Genomic DNA, 16,339 nt, shown 5'->3' on the forward strand with positions numbered 1-16,339 from the left:
CTACCCAACAGTGGGCTCACAGTCTAGAAGACTGAATTGAAAGGCTAATCTAAACTCTACCTGTGAGTGCTACATGGCGAGAAAGGTCTTGCTTCTGGGACACTGTGGCAGACCCAGGATCCAAGACCCCAGGATTCATAGCACATTGTTCACACGCACACACACATATATGGGTTATTCCTCCACAGCACTTCCAGAATCCACCCCTTCTTCTCCAGCCAAATTGCCACCACTCCGATTTCTACAAGTATTTACTCTATCAGCCTCCTTGTTGATCTCTTCCCTCCAGCCTCTCTCCTTTCTGATCCATTTTTTATTCTGCTGCCTGGATCACTTTTCTAAAATGAAATTATACACATCTCCCCACTTCCAAAAACCCCCCAACAGCTGCCCATTCCACTTCACTTCAAGCAGAACAGCCTAATCATTAGCGTAATGACATACCACAGCTATCCCATATTCAAAGTCTGAGATTACATCTCTTCTGTTACCTTCCCCCAGGATAACCTCCAGCTGCCTCCTCAGCTTCTCTGCACTTATATTACCACAGTTCTTGAATTACCACAGCACCCCTCTCCACACCATAGCACTTACATTCATATCCTTTATACTCTTTGAACTCCCAATCTATCGTTTATTTAAATGTCTTTTCTGTCCCACTAGACTGTCACTTGAGGGTAGGGATTGTGTCTTTGGTACTCTCAAGGGCTTATTAAAGTGCTCTGTAGACAGTAAGATGCTCAATAAATCTTACTGAAGATGATGAAATCTCAGGCTCCAAGCTAACATGAAAAAGAGGATTTCTTTTTTCCTCGATGACCAAATTGCTGTGGTGAATGTTATCTTGATGTCAGCAGAATGGGAAGTCATAGCAGCAGTTTCAAACATGGAGGATCCGACATGCCCTCATCGTCTCAACTCTGCTTCACCCGTGTCTCAAGCACGTACTGGTGGATATGTATGCTCACTGCCTGCAGGGAGGGGGTAGATGAATGAAGGGATGTGGTGGGATGTGTAGGTGTATGAGCATTTGTGTTGAGGCACTTGGGGTGCAATGTGGCTGTGAGAGGGTTAAGGATGTCAGTTTGAGAAAGAGACTTCCCCTGTCTCTGGGACTGCTTGAATGTTAGCACTTTCCAGAATGATGGGACTGACCAGAGCAGGGGAAAGCTGCACATCATGAACGGTTTTTATCTCAGCATGTCCAGATCGGTTAGACTCAGGAGACTTGGATTGTTGACTGGGAGGTTCACATTTTCCTTTGTGCTCATTGGACCTTAACCAAAATCACAAAGCATTCAAGGCTCCTTACTTACACAAAAATTTCACCTAATTGTGCATGAAGAACTTTCAGCCAGTTCACTCAGTAAACAAATTTGGGTTCATTTAAACTGTTCATCCTCAGGAGCAATGACCCACCCACTGCAAACTTAAAAATTGTTTGCCAGAACGTCTGGGTATCTTCTGAAAGCACAGCGGCAAATCAGCTGGAACAGCACTTGACTAGTTCACTGAGCTGTGTCAGGCATCTGGAAATAATGATGTATTGAGGCTCAAGGGGACCATCCATTGTCCCAAGCTACTTAAATGAAGACTTTTGAAATGGACAACTTCTCTTTCCAGTGTAAATGCTCTGTATTCCTAACCATTCAGGTTCCAGGAATGATACAAATGAATGTTGTAGAACTTCTGGGAACAGTAGTATTGTTTTCTTTCAGGTGTTGCAATTTAGAGGTGAGGTGATACAGGGAATCTACGCCCAGGTCTCTTACTTTGGCCACATTAGCAGGAGAAGCAGTGTGGCTCAGTGGAAAGAGCACGGGTTTTGGAGTCAGAGGTCATGGGTTTGAATCCTGGCTCCACCACATGTCTGCTGTGTGACCCTGGGCAAGTCACTTAACTTCTCTGAGCCTCAGTTACCTCATCCGTAAAATGGGGATTGACTGTGAGCCCCACATGGGACAACCTGATCACGTTATATCCCCCCACAGCGCTTAGAACAGTGGTTTGCATATAGTAAGCGCTTAACAAATGCCATTATTATTATTATTATTATTACTTTGCGACTGCAACAGTTTCATCATCCGTAAAATGGGGATTAAACCTATCCTCACTTTCCTCTAGACTGTGACCCCAGGACAGATAAGGACTGTATCCAACCTGATTATCTTTTATCTACCCCAGCGCTCACTACAGCCCTTGGCACATAGTAAGTGCTTCATAAGTACTAAAAATATAATGATCTGACGTGATTTCGACTTACCCTGAGGGAGAACAAGCCTAAGCCATTTGACTTTCATCTTCATTTATTCCCAACTCCCAAGTCACCATCTGATTTTTCTCATGACAGTCCATGACTGATCCGATAAAAGAAACAAAAAGATCAAGTTTGGTATGGAGCAACTGGGGTGGAATTGGGGTGAAGGAGAAAATGCTGGCAGCAGCACACCCATTGTAGGCAGCCAATGAGGGAAAAGTGATTCCCAAATGAAGAGCATTACCAATTACCAACACCCCTTCTAGACTGTGAGCCTGTTGTTGGGTAGGGACCGTGTCTATATGTTGCCAACTTGTACTTCCCAAGCGCTTGGTACAGTGTTCTGCATACAGTAAGCACTCAATAAATACAACTGAATGAATGAATGAGCTGTGAACAGTGTTTAGGAAGACTGTGTTGTGCTTCTCTTGCTATTGGTCATAGCCCATTTAGTATAAAAAGATAGTTCAACTAAAATGGCCAACTCCTACAGCTACAGTTCAGAGAAACTAAACAGATGAGAATAAAGTTAAAAATCACTTCTTATTGACAAATCAACCCTCACTGACAATTCTGAAAATAAAGGAGCCCGATTTAAGATGCTGATTTTGAGACTAAATAGATAGGCAGTAGGAGTATTAGTAGTAATTAATTATACTGTTAACTCCTACTAGGCTAAACCCTGGGAAAATACACATGACTAAGAAATACACAGGATGCTTGGTTCCCACCGGGCTCAAAATATCAAATGATCCATGGAGAGGAGTGGGGACCAATGTATAGGGAAAGATGAACCAACACAAAAAAGCCCATTAATGAAAATGACAAAAATAGAAATATAAGCAATAGGACACTACCGCTACAGAAGCAGAATTTCAGGCTACTGGTATATTTTAGTGGTCCCTCATTTATTCAAACAGGTCAGCTCTCAGAATGCTCACAACTGAGCATGAGCAGCATATGAATACTCTAAATTCTGTCAATCTTCAGAATATACTTGAGACTTCAGTCCCAGAGCTTCCAAACTCCAATAGTGTGTATAATATATGTCATGCTAGCGTTCAATAATAGGGTTACCAGAGCAACTCTTCTATTTTTACCACTGGGAAGGGGTGTTGGTATTTCATTATGGAGATGTTTTCATTAATGAAGATGGAATTTACCTTTATGTCCAAGTGCACTGCCATACTCAATAGCTATTCATCAAACCTAATTAAAAATAACAGGCACTATTTGATGATATATCATTTCCTCATTTCTCAGTGCTAAATCTATCAAGCAATCTTAATAAATAATAGCATGAAACTTGTAAATTAACAGCTTTGTGGAAATATGTAGAATCCTACTGCAACATTGCCAAACATGTCAAAATTTCATCACAATTTATATCACTAGGGGCAGAGCTGCCAAGAGAGGCAGGGGGAAAATATAATTCATGGGCTCGGAAGGGCCTGAATTCTTCATTAAGTATATTTTTGAAACAGTTGAGGTTCCTCCTTGGGCCTTGAACCAGTAGAGAGAAACTCTAATGCTATGTTGCAATCGTTCTCTGGGTGCTTTCTTTAGATCACTGTCAAATTGGCTATCAGAGGTGACCAGTATAAAAGCTGACTTAAGCCTCATGGGGGCTAAGTTAGCCTTTCCTTTCTGGTGAATCTTGACTGTAGCTTAGTGGCTCTCTATAAAGGAAAAGGACCCATGCTACATTCGACAGGGACCAGTCATGGCAATGAAAGGCGGGCGGACTTAGACATAGCTAGTTCTTCTGGTTTTGTCTCCCTCTAGCCAATGAAATTATGGCTAGCAAAACGATAAAGGGTAAAAGAAAAAAAGATCCAAGGGAGAAATTTCTTTCTATGGCAAATCTAAAAGCAATGAGTCTTCAAAATGGGCACTCTGATTTATTACCTGTAAGCTCCATCAGTAGTAAGACGTACAGATTATCCCTTAGGGTTTTGGAATTATGCTATGTACGGGATTCGGCAACCTACAAGTCTACTATAAAATGCACAGAATTTGCATTTTCTAATTTGACATGGAGAAATAAGTATCAGGTAAGAGGTTCAGGGCAAGCTTCAGCATACCCATTAAAAGAAATACCACAAGAATACTGATTGGAATGAAAATGGTGTTCTAAGCACTTCTGATAACCCAATTAAAATATCAAGAAAATATTATGCAAGCTAATATCAGATGGTAAATCATCAAACTAATGGATTGCTCTGTAAACATTTGAGAAATAGATTACATTAGTAGAAACAGAGGGAAAAAATTCAAAAATCCAACTATTACTCAGGCTTTTAAAACACAAATCATGAGTTCTCCTAAAGCCTGGGGGTTGCAGTTTTGAAAAGCTGTACTAAGGAAAATGTGCTATACAGAGTTAGGTTAAGGTGCATAATAATGCACAAGCCTGGATGGTCGTGGTTTGTCTATGTGCCACCTTTTTTTCGGCATCATTAGAAGAATGTTCCTTAATTCCTGAACAGCACCTAGTGAATACACACATTATAGGAAACTGACACGACATGGCATATAAATTCATGTCATTAGGTCAGTACTTATATATTCTGGCTCCCATTTAAGGCTAATAATTGGTGCCTTTCTTTCCAGTTTGGTTTGCTTCCCATTCGCACTACTAATTAAAATAAATAATTTTAAACCATCTTCCAGGAGGGCAGAATACCAGTTGTGTTACCACCACTGGGATGGGAGAAACTTGAGAGTTATCAACTCTTTGTCTAGTCCTTGGCTGGAAGGTAGCCAAAAAAACCTAGACTGATGTGTTTCAATTCTATTTTTAAATACTGTAATGACTACAGAGTCTTGGTGCTGTTGTTTCACCCTAGTTTTTACCCTTCCTCCACTGTCATTTTTCTAACAACCATCACAACTAAAAGGAGGGGCAAAGGGGAGTCCCATATGAGGGTAAATTGCAGAAGATTGAATGCACCCAAAACAAGAGTCCAAAGCTTGGGACCTCTAGGTTATGATCCTATTGGCATTCAAATAGAAGCAATTCTATGTGAGGATGAAAGTCTTGCTGGGGAAGAACCCTAGTGCAAATGGTGTAAGGTCCGTCAGGCGGCGTTAGAATTGTGATACTCCTTCAAATTAAACAAGCAATGCATTTCAGAGGTGGGTGAAGGTCTATCATGGAGGCGGGTGCCATAGTTCATCTCAGTTTCCCAGGCACTTGAGTAACCCTCCAGAATGAAATACTTCACGTGAACCCCAAGGATTTCTAGTTCATTGACAGAGGGTTCTGCTCATCACATTTTATGATCAACTATAATTCAATTCCTTGCTGACTAGTTTTTCCAGAGTTGGCTGACTTATTTAATCCCATTTATTCTCCTAACACTTCTTGGATCTTGAATGTTTTTCTCAGTTAAAAGATCGCTGTGGACTTTAATTAAGCTTCGCAAGGCTCACAATTATGAATAATGTGTCCAAACTGCAGCAGGCTTGGTGATCATCAATGCGTCCTCAATCCTGTCTGCCTCAAGTGTAATAAGACACCGAAGGTTTTTGCTTTAGCAGAGTATTTGGCTGTCACAGGAAAGCCAGGCTGTGTGGGTACCCTAGAGCAGACGCTAAGCTGAAATTATCGGCTTTGTGGAAATGTGAAGTCTGACTTTCAAATCAAGGGCTTTTGTCTACAATGTGTTTCCCTGTCAGCATTCTAATTTTATCACATTATGAATGCTCCAGCTGGAAGCACTGTCTGACAGTTGGTTTGGGATGTTTTAATTTAATTTTTAAAACCAAAAGAAACATTTGAAGTGATAGGCCTTTTTTGATGCAGTTTTCCTGAAGTTCCATTGATAAGAACATAGTTTAAGCTGCTTCTTTACTGACTATCAAACCTGTAATATACTACCACATGTCCTTGGAAGGGTTTTTCAATAAGTGAATTTTAATTTAAAATCCCTTATTTGATGTGGGTCTCAAGTCTCATCCACAGTGTGGTTAAATCTGCTTTAACACTACATTGGGACAATGAGAGTCCTTAATTGGATAGTTTCTTGCAGTTCAGGTCAGTAAGTCTAAACAATGTATACCATAACACAATGTTAGAATGGCACATCGGATTTGAGTCTGCACTGTTTTAGGCTATTTATTAAGTGCTTACTATGTGCCAGGCACTGGGATAGATTCAAGCTAATCAGGATACAGTCCATGCCCTACATGGGGCTCACAGTCTTACTCCCCATTTTACAGATGAGGTAACTGAGGCACAGAGAAGTTAAATGAATTGCCCAAAATCACAGAGCAGACAAGTGGCAGAGTCAGGATCAAAACCCACATCCTTCTGGCTCCAGGCCCTTGCTTTATCCAGTGGGCTATGCTGCTTTCAGTAATTTAATGAACTCCCTACCAACAGCTATATAGATGTTCTAGTGGGAACTGAAAGAAATTCTATAAGCTGTTGAAATCACATCCCCAGAGCAGTGTAGAATACCCCACAGTTCCTTACACAATTTTCACAAATATTAACACGATGTATGTGATGAAATATGGTTTAGTCTATGCATAAGTTACCAGGTGCAGTATATTGTGTGTATTCACTTGGAAATCCTATACAAAAGAAAAGTCTTGCTTCATTTTTCATTGTGCCTAGTTCCTTGATATTCTTAGCTGTTAGCAACATGAGCAAAGAATATGGATGTTGATGTCAGAACTTGATTCTGAACCTCTGATGAATTCAATCAACTTCAACAAGCTAACAGTGTCATTGAAAGTCCCTGAATCACTCATATAGGTGCTCCTTAATGCACCTAAAAGGATTGTGCTCTGAGAGCACACATCCAAAATGACATGTAGGTGATTAGGAATTGCTTTTCAGAATCAGTAAAGCACTAGGATCTTACGGCTAGCCTGGAAAAGACCAGTCATTTTGATCATCTATGACATTTGAGCGTCTTCTCAGGCACTGAGATGATGAATCAGCCTGCACATGGAAAAAATCACACACAGCAGAATGCTGTCCCTGAATACTGTTCCTGGGCATATCCTGGGCATGTCCAATGATGTATGAATTGAGAATTAGAGGACTGAATAGTGAAAACTGATAGGTCAATTGGAAATGGACAGTTAATGCAGTGCCAACATGACAACAAAATTTGACTAAACTGAGGACTCCAGCAGTGGAAATCAGTCATCATATGCAAATTTTAAAGCATCAACTCCACCTGTTGGGTACAACTTAAAATCAAGTGGCAGAGTGGGAACTAGAACCCGGATCTCCTGACTCCCAGCCTAAAGCTCTTTCTTCTAGACCATGTTGCCTAGGGTTTTCTAGTCTCAACTAGCTCTCTAGCCCTTTGCTGCAAAATACAAACGGAGTCTTCTCCTAATATTAAATAACCCACGGTGGCCCTTTCCCTCCACAGAGTTGCAAAAGAGAATTTTGAGGGAAAGCATACTGCCCAGACCTTTTCACTGTAAACAGTGAAGTTCAGGAGTGCTGGGAGCACTTGGAAGAACAGATGGAGATGGGAAGGAGCCAAACAGTTGAGTGACTGATTATTATTATTAATGCGAGTCATTTCCGATTCATAGCGACTCCATAGATATACTTTCTTCAGAATGACCTGTCCTCTGTGTGACTGGATTACCCTGTCAAAATTGGGCTGCTGGTCACCTTATTGCTAGGGATCTTTGACCCACCTTCTCTGTTACCTTTTGCTTCAGTAACTCTCCCTGACTCTGTTGACCGTAGTTAGAAAGTTAAAGAGCTTGGCATTCAGAGGGTCCCATCAGCGAATCCTATCTCTAGCAAGATTCAGCCGCTATCTGAAGAAAGACTCTATCCACTCTGTTCAGTGAGTGCTACTCTAGTTCCAGTCTTCAGGAAGTACTAGTCTGAACAGAAATTTTGCAGAATAGCCAACATTGAAAAGTGTTATGTAATGTATAGCGCAGAGTCCCAAGAGGCCAAGGGTTACTTCTTTTTCCATTTTTCCAAGGCAGTGCTGTCCAGGGACATGACTGCTTGCATGCCAAGCAATGTGCCAGGAGATTAATGGTGACAATAGCAACCTGGGTGAAAGATTGCTCAAAAAATAATAATGGTCCAAGTCTCTGCAGGCACACAGAGCACAGAGATGACATCTAGATTATTGCTTTAGGAATATATTCAGCCCAGAGGGCTTGCACTACCTAAAATGGAGGTCAAAATGCAAAATAGGCCATCTTCCTTAAAAAGCTCATGCCCTTTCATTTTTACTCCCCTAATCTCTACTTACAGGCCCAAAGTCAAAAAAGAGTGCCTGTAATACAAAGATTCTTGGAAAGGGCCTTCTCATCCTATGATAACTGCCCTCAAAGCTTGAAGATAAACACAAGTATGTGGCCTTTTACTTCACTGTGTGTATCATACTGGATCCCAGAAATGACAGCCATAAGGGAGATGGCTTTTCTTAAGCAGAGACCTCCCAATTGATCGAACAGTAGAGTTGAGAGTTTGAGAGAGGCTAAAGGAAAGGAACACAGGAAAAGCTCTCAATTGCCAGAAGAAAGTGTAATAATCAATATTTTGTACTCCAATTTGTGCTCCTAGACCATTTCATTTTGTACATGCCTTGCTATATTTTCATAGCTGACTTTGCTTCTGGTTTGAATGAAAACTGAGGCTTCAGGGATATTTATAAATGCCTTGATGGGGTAATTCTGTTGGGTATTGGAAAAGTAGGAGGGAGCTTAGGGGGTGTCATATGTCATATGGAAGGGATGGCAAATCTGGGAGGATGCATATGGTCTGACAATTAGCTACCATCACTGAGGACTTCTTGTCTTAGGTTATCAGGTAAATGGACCCTCTGGACTCAGGGTTACTGGAAATAGTACATCTGTCCAAGACTGGTCTGGATATCTCCATCCACCATAGCCATCTGCTCTGGGCCAAGAGAGCTCCAGTCCAGGAGACTCGGGCAATTTTGGGGGCATCAATAAGGATTTCAGTTGTTCACTGACCTTCATGGAGGCACCCAAAATTGCCCTCAGCGATGTGGATGTTGTTTCCCAGGAAGCAGGAACTTGTGGCCACTAATCTTGGGACTGTACACTCTTCATGGTCAGGGAGCATGTCTGCTAATTCTGTCGTATTGTACTCTCCCAAACGCTTAGTACAGTGATCTGCACGTAGGAAGTGCTCAATAAATATCACTGATTGATTGACTGAAAGGTGCCAAACTGCCTGAAACCCCCAATGGAATACAACCCAAACCCATAATTTTATTTTAATGTTTATCTCCCCCTCTAGACTGTAAGCTCCTGTAAGCAAGGGAAGTATCTACCAACTCTGTTGTTGGTTAATTGGTGATCCTTAAACTGCTTTGTAGGCGCAAAGCATTTTTTAATTTCAACCTGACAGAATAAGGGAATTAGGCACAGAATCTGAAAATCCAAGATTTAAGGAAAAACTGTTTCCCTTACTCTGTTAAACTTTATTAAACTTGAATACAACCCCTTATTAATGAACTATTTTTAAAGTTACTAATAACGGGTTTGCATTTTTTATGGTATTTGTTAAGCACTTTCTATGTGTTAAGCACTGGGTAGATACAAAGATAATCCGGTTGGACACAGTCCAAGTCCCACTTGGGACTCACAGTCTGCCACTTCCTTGCTGTGTGACCTTGGGTAAGTCATTTAACTCTCTGTATCTCAGTTACTTCATCTGCAAAATGGGGATGGAAGACCTGATCTTTCCCCCTTTAGACAGTGAGCCCCATGTGTGAGACAAGGACTGTATCCAATTTGATTTTCTTGTATCGAGCATGGTACTGGGTAGATAGGAAGTGCTTGGTAAAATCACAATCAAGCAACATATTAGCGGCCAGAAGACAAGATGCAAGTAGCTGAGAGGCCAGAGAAGTAGTTTTACAGAAAGTGAAAGGATGTGGTGAGAGCAAAAGGAGGTGGAGGATAAGGAAGGTGAACAGAAGGTGGCTAATCTTTGTTCTACATCCCCTATGTTGGCCTTGACTCTGTATTAATGCAGTCTCTCTCTCTCTCTCTCTGCCCCTCCTTGCTTCTCAATCGTTTTTTTCACTCCCGATGCTCCTCTGGAAATCCTTTCTCCAGTCCCATTCACAAAAAGCTGATCCCTTCACTCAGTCTCATTTCAGAATGGGCATAACTATCAAACTCTATGACACTTGGCCTACATAACTCTTCCAAAGCAGGGCCTCCCTAACCAGTAGTCAGCAGGCCATTTCTGCTTGTCTAATCTCTCAGACCCTGGGTGCAGCTAATGTTTCCCAGCTGCTAGGGATGTTTATTGGATAACAAGCAATGGACTTTGCTTACTGATGGTCAAACGTCTAAGAACCCCAGACTGGTTCCCCAAGGGTACTGTTGGTTGTCTCCGGGTAAACACAGCAACTCCTCGGTCACAGCTCTTGGGGTCTATTGTGTCTTGCTGAGTGTCCTCCCTTCCTAGGCTCACTTTAAGAGTCTTAATTCCAAAACAGGTACTAATAAAAAGAAGGTGATAATGGGAATGGGGCCAAGAATAAGCAATTCTTAACACAGAACGTCAGGTCTTCTTATACACCAAACTCATTAAAAGGGTTTCCTTTGGTAGATTTTTTTTAATATAATCAAAACACTGATTTTTGGAGCTCTTTAAAGCCAAGAAAGCTTATAGGGGATTTTCTGCCGAAGAAAACAATATAACTCAAATATCAGAGAAGCTAAACATCAGTCCTCCACTCTATAAGGCGTTAATAGATTTTAAATGCAACAAGCAATAAACATTCTCTCCTTCCTAATAAAAAAGGGGCCTTCTGCAGCAGCAACAGCTTCTGCTGGGAGGCAAGTTCACAACAGTTGCTTCTTTCAAAAGCTAGAGGGGTACAGGTGACAAGAAAAAACAGGAAGATTCTAAGGGTGAGAACAGGAAGCTGAGAGGAGGAAAGAAGGTGGTATGCCATTATCCATTAGACTGTAAGCTCTTTGAGGGTGGGGCTGTGCCTATCAACTGTACTGCATCCCCACAAGCCCTTAGTACAGTACTCTGAACAAAGTAAGCACTCAAATGCCATTTGGATAGTAGGTTTCCCTAGGAGTTACCATCTCCAAATATAGGTTCCCATCTCAAGCCAACGGGCGTATTAAAAAGCATTAAATTGGTGAAGCAATAGATTGAAGCAGGTTTTCACAATTCAATTTTGTCCGATGAAATCTTGGCATCAAGAGAGATTTTCCTACAAACAAGTTGCATGTTAATGGCAATTAGAGAAATACAGACACAGTCTGTGCTTGCCAATTAGGAATGAGGCTTCCCAGCCTACACTTCCCTTCCTCCCAGGGTAGTTAACAAGTTAATTCTCTGCAAATGTAAAACTACAAATCTCACTCAATATCATTCTCAAATGTTCCCATAAAATCCTTAGGCTTTCTGTAAAGCAGGTCGACAGAGAAATCCCAAATCTCTGATAAACAGCAAACTGTCTTCGCCGCCTTCTTTCCCAGGCATTTTCTGTCTCTTTATGTGAGAGGAATTATCCTGCAGTACATAAAGGAACAGTGGTTTTCTGACAAAAAATAAAAACTGGCAAAAAAAAATCCATTGATTGATGTTAACAGAGTGATCAAAGTAAAAATTGCAAGTAACTTTTATATCAAAGATCAAGGATGAGATTCCTAACAAAGGATTTAATCAAAAGCAAACCATCTCACAAATTATTTTTAAAAGAAATTCAAATTATGCTTTCAAAAATATTCTTATGAAAAGACATCCCTTTGTAATTAGTGTTATAATGTATCCAAAACTTTACTATTGTTACTTCAACTTGTTTAAGATATCAGCTTTCTTTAGGCACAGTTTTGACTACTGTGTAGTGCTCTTCATTAGAACGGGGAAATACTACACTAACAATCAGTGGTATTTATTAAGGCCTTATTATGTGCAGAGTACTTTATTAACAGCTTGGGAAAGTAAAATACAGGAGACTTGGTAGACACATTTCCTTTCCAGAAAGACCTTACAGTCTAGAGAGGCAGACATTAATATATATAATTTATAGATATATACACAAGTGCTTTGGGGTGAACACCAAATGCTCAAGGGCACAGATTCAGGTGCATAAACAATGCAGAAGGGAAACGGAGCCGGGGAAGAGAGGGCTTGACTGAGAGAGACCCTCTTGGAGGAGCTGAGACCTTAATGAGATCTTAGTGAGGTTTTGAAGGTGAGAAGAGTGGTGGTTTGGTGTATGTGGATGGGGAGAAAGCTCCAGGCCAGAGGGGGATGTGGGAAAGGGATTGGTGACAATATATATGAGATTCAGGCACAGAGAGTTAGAGGAGCGAAGCATATGGGCTGGGCTAACACAGTCTGAGATTAGAAACTGTCCAATACACTTTTGATAGGTCAGAATATATAAAGATCTTAATAGAGTCGTGGGGTTTTGGAGGTTTTTTTGCTTGCCCTTTATAGGTCAGTTAATGAGCTGCATTGAGCTTTTTCCATACACACAAATTACAACTGCAAGCTCCTTGAGGTTGTTTTATGAATGAGATAATATAGTCCAAAACTACATTCCAGAAGCTGAGGAACAAGCCAATAGTGACTACTAGGGCACTTGTTCTCTGATTTGTGTGAGATCATAAAGATAATTTAATTTTGCTTCCTTTCATTACATTAATCAAATTATCCTCATTTCTGGTGAACAAAAGAGATTCCATATGTTTTACAGAAGGATTTAAGAATATCCCAAAAGAAACATCAACCGTGGAAATGCCAGTTCTAAGCAGAGAGAGCAAAGATAAAACTTGGGAGCCTTTTATAAAATATCAATAATTCCAGACTATTAACAAAAACATAAGGCTAGCTTATGTCCCTCCTAAATTACTTGCTTTCAGTCAATAGTAAAATGGTGGAGATATTGCCTCTTGTGGTCCATTGACATGTAAGGAGGCACTGGCTGATATTTGAATGATGTTTTAAATACTGGAAACTTGGTGATTGCCAATAAAAATAAGCACAGAATCATGTCACTCTAGGTTGCACCATCTGCTGGTGCTAGAGAAAAGTCACAAATTGCAAATTGAATGACATGATTTCCTGGCTATTTCTGACACCTCTCCTAGGACAGTTTCCCATGGAATTTCTCAAAGGAAGAAAGATCAAGAATGGGGAGTTTATGTTTGAAGTGCTTAATTCTAACAAAACACAAGGTGTTTGTTTAAATGAGGGGAAAAATAGGCTTGATCCAAAAATAAAAATCCACCTAGTGTGTCCTTTTTGTATATCTTAATTTTTTAAATGAGTATAGAAAAGAGCCCACCAAAAAGAATGGAAAGAAGGATGTTTCCAAACTTCTAAAATCATAATAGAATCACATAATAGAACTGAAGACTAGAAAAAAAATTGTCAAGCTCGAAATTCAAGATTCCCAACTACATTTTTCAGAAGGAAATTGTGGCAGACAACAGTAAAATAGGCTTTCAGTGAAAGCAACTGGAAAATGACAGGTTTTTACACTGCACATATAATTTGCCAACATATATGCCGAAATTAAAATTGAGAATCTCTGCAATGATCTACCTAGAAAAGAGGCTAAATAACTAGAACTACTAAAAAATGATCACTCTTTTATACAGCCTTTGAACACCAACTTCTGACACATTATTCTTTGCTACTCCTGCTACTGCTGATCTGGAGCTTTATAGGGTAGTATTCTGCTTTACTCTTAACAACAGAGTTTGAAACTTACTTCCATTCCTAGGTTGTTTGAGGATAAAAGCTAAGTGTGCCATTAAAGCCACATGCAGAGCAAAGTGTGGCACTTTAGACAGACTAGGTCATGCAGAGGTAGAAAAGAGAGGTTTTGTGGGTTTTTTTTTTTGGAGGGTAGTGGTGAAGTACCTAGCAACCACGCTTTCACCACGTTTTCTTGTCCAATGAAAGCCCTGAGGTCACTACTCTATTCAGTGTTTATTCACTTAAGAATGAGTCACCCTACCACCTAAATGCTTTAACATTTCTTTGTATTTATGGAACAGCCTATAATAGTATTAACAGTATTTATTAAGCACCTACTGTTTGCTACAGCACTGAACTGTGTTGGAAAAAAGCCATATGGATGAGCATTAGACATGGTCCTTATCCATCAATGGACTCTTACAAGCAAAGAATAAGCAGGGCAGAGGGTTGGTTAACAGGCACATAATGGATCAATAATGTAAAAACGGTATAAAGAGGCAAAGATTGAAAAAACCCTGTAAATTGTTAAATTTCAAAGTCTACTTCCATTTTATTATTCACTCTTCAAAATAATCTCCAGGGGAAGTCGCCCATGCTCCTGAAGAGAAACTGAAGGAATTATGTTCGTTGAAATAGAATTTAATTTCATCGGGTTTTCATGGCTAATTAAAATTTAGGCATAAAATGGGGCATATTTCACAAGGTATTTGAATGCTTGTGTGCATTCTTAGCGGCATTTTATTGGTCCAAAGGCACCAATGAGGAAGCTCAGTACTGTCATTCATTCACTCATTCAATCGTATTTATTGAGCACTTACTGTGTGCAGAGCACTGTAGTAAGTGCTTGGAAAGTACAGTTCGGCAACATATAGAGACGGTCCCTATCCAACAACGGGCTCACTGCCAGGATAGAACTTCACCTGCAAGATCCACTGAAAGGCGGGGCAATAAGGGACCCACCTTTCTACCAAAGTACAACTAATTCACACAATTGTGACCACAAAGAAATCACTCTTGATTGGCTGAGAAATGCACATGATTCACAATTCATTCAATCGTATTTATTAAGCGCTTACTGTGTGCAGGGCACTGTACTACGTGCTTGGGAAGTACAAGTTGGCAACATATAGAGACGGTCCCTACCCATCAGTGGGCTCACAGTCTACAACTGAGGTCATCCCATCCTCCCTCCCCTCCGCACTCTCTTGTCCCCATGCTGCTAGCCTCCTTGAGCTCTGGGAAACACCCTGAAGTCCTCAGCGGGATTAAGTGCAAGGAATTGAAGCAGGATTGGAAGGAAACTGGAATTCAGGTAAAAGAAAAATGTCAGGCTGGCAGTATGCCCACCAACATGGAGTCAGGGAGGAGCTGCAGTTCCTGGGGGCTGGCTGACATTAAAAGACAGGGAACTCTAGGCAGATCCTGACCAATCAATCAATCAATCGTATTTGTTGAGCGCTTACTGTGTGCAGAGCACTGTACTAAGCGCTTGGGAAGTACAAGTTGGCAACATATAGAGATGGTCCCTACCCAACAGTGGGCTCACAGTTTAGAAGGGGGAGACAGAGAACAAAACCAAACATATTAACAAAATAAAATAAATAGAATAGATATGTACAAGTAAAATAAATAAGTAAATAAGTTCCCAATCAATACCTTTGAGTGATATACTTCTTTTCCACGCTCCCCAACTCTTCTGTTGTTGGTGGGCTGATGCTTCATATCTCTCTCTCCCACTCTATCCCCACCCGCACTGCCCTGCACAAAGTACAAAACCCTTTAGCAGCCTTTGACAGTGGTAGTGGCTTTCCAGTGAGAATATAGTTACCATCCTGCTCTTCTTTCTTGCACCTTTCTTCATCAATCAATGGTATTCATTGAGCGCTTACTGTGTTCAGAACACTGTACTAAGTACTTGGGAAAGTACAGTGCAAGAATTGGTAGATACATGTCCCTGCACACCAAGACTTAGTGTGTACAGTATCTACCCACATCATTTTCCATTACCTAATTTTCTTCTTTCTTCTCTTTAGCACTTCTCCAAGGGAGCAAAGGTAGCAATTGTACCATCATTCTCCCCTTTGCAGTGGCAAAGAAACCCTGCCACATGTTTATCTTATGGTGAAGGAGTGGAGGAGTACTACTTGTCTACACTAACCAATGAGATGAATGCTCCAAAGAACATTTGGAAGAATAAACTCCAGATATTCTGTTTCCAAAACACCAATCAAATCAAAGCTGAGAATGCTACAGGTTCTGGATGTTTTTGTTTCTAATTCTGAGAACTGGGGGAAGTGACGTAAAGTTTCCTGTTGCTAATGGTTACTGACACATAACTAATGGCAATGATAACTATAAGCACT

The 16,339-nt window shown here is 40.6% G+C and overlaps 1 protein-coding gene across 6 annotated transcripts in view; it reads right to left on the reverse strand.

The window, feature by feature from the left end:
- KCNH7 (potassium voltage-gated channel subfamily H member 7) overlaps positions 1 to 16,339 on the reverse strand; it is a 318,392-nt gene that overhangs the window by 222,072 nt on the left and 79,981 nt on the right. The window contains exon 1 of one of the 6 annotated variants that reach the window (XM_038751860.1): positions 2,264 to 2,337. The exons of the other annotated variants lie outside the window; for them this stretch is intronic. Coding sequence (XP_038607788.1) covers positions 2,264 to 2,306 — 43 coding nt within the window. The 5' untranslated portion in view covers positions 2,307 to 2,337. Of the gene's footprint in view, positions 1 to 2,263; positions 2,338 to 16,339 lie in introns of those variants that run through there. 6 annotated transcript variants of the gene reach the window in all.

Source organism: Tachyglossus aculeatus, chromosome 9, assembly GCF_015852505.1.
Source record: "Tachyglossus aculeatus isolate mTacAcu1 chromosome 9, mTacAcu1.pri, whole genome shotgun sequence".
Classification (NCBI taxonomy): Eukaryota; Metazoa; Chordata; class Mammalia; order Monotremata; family Tachyglossidae; genus Tachyglossus; species Tachyglossus aculeatus.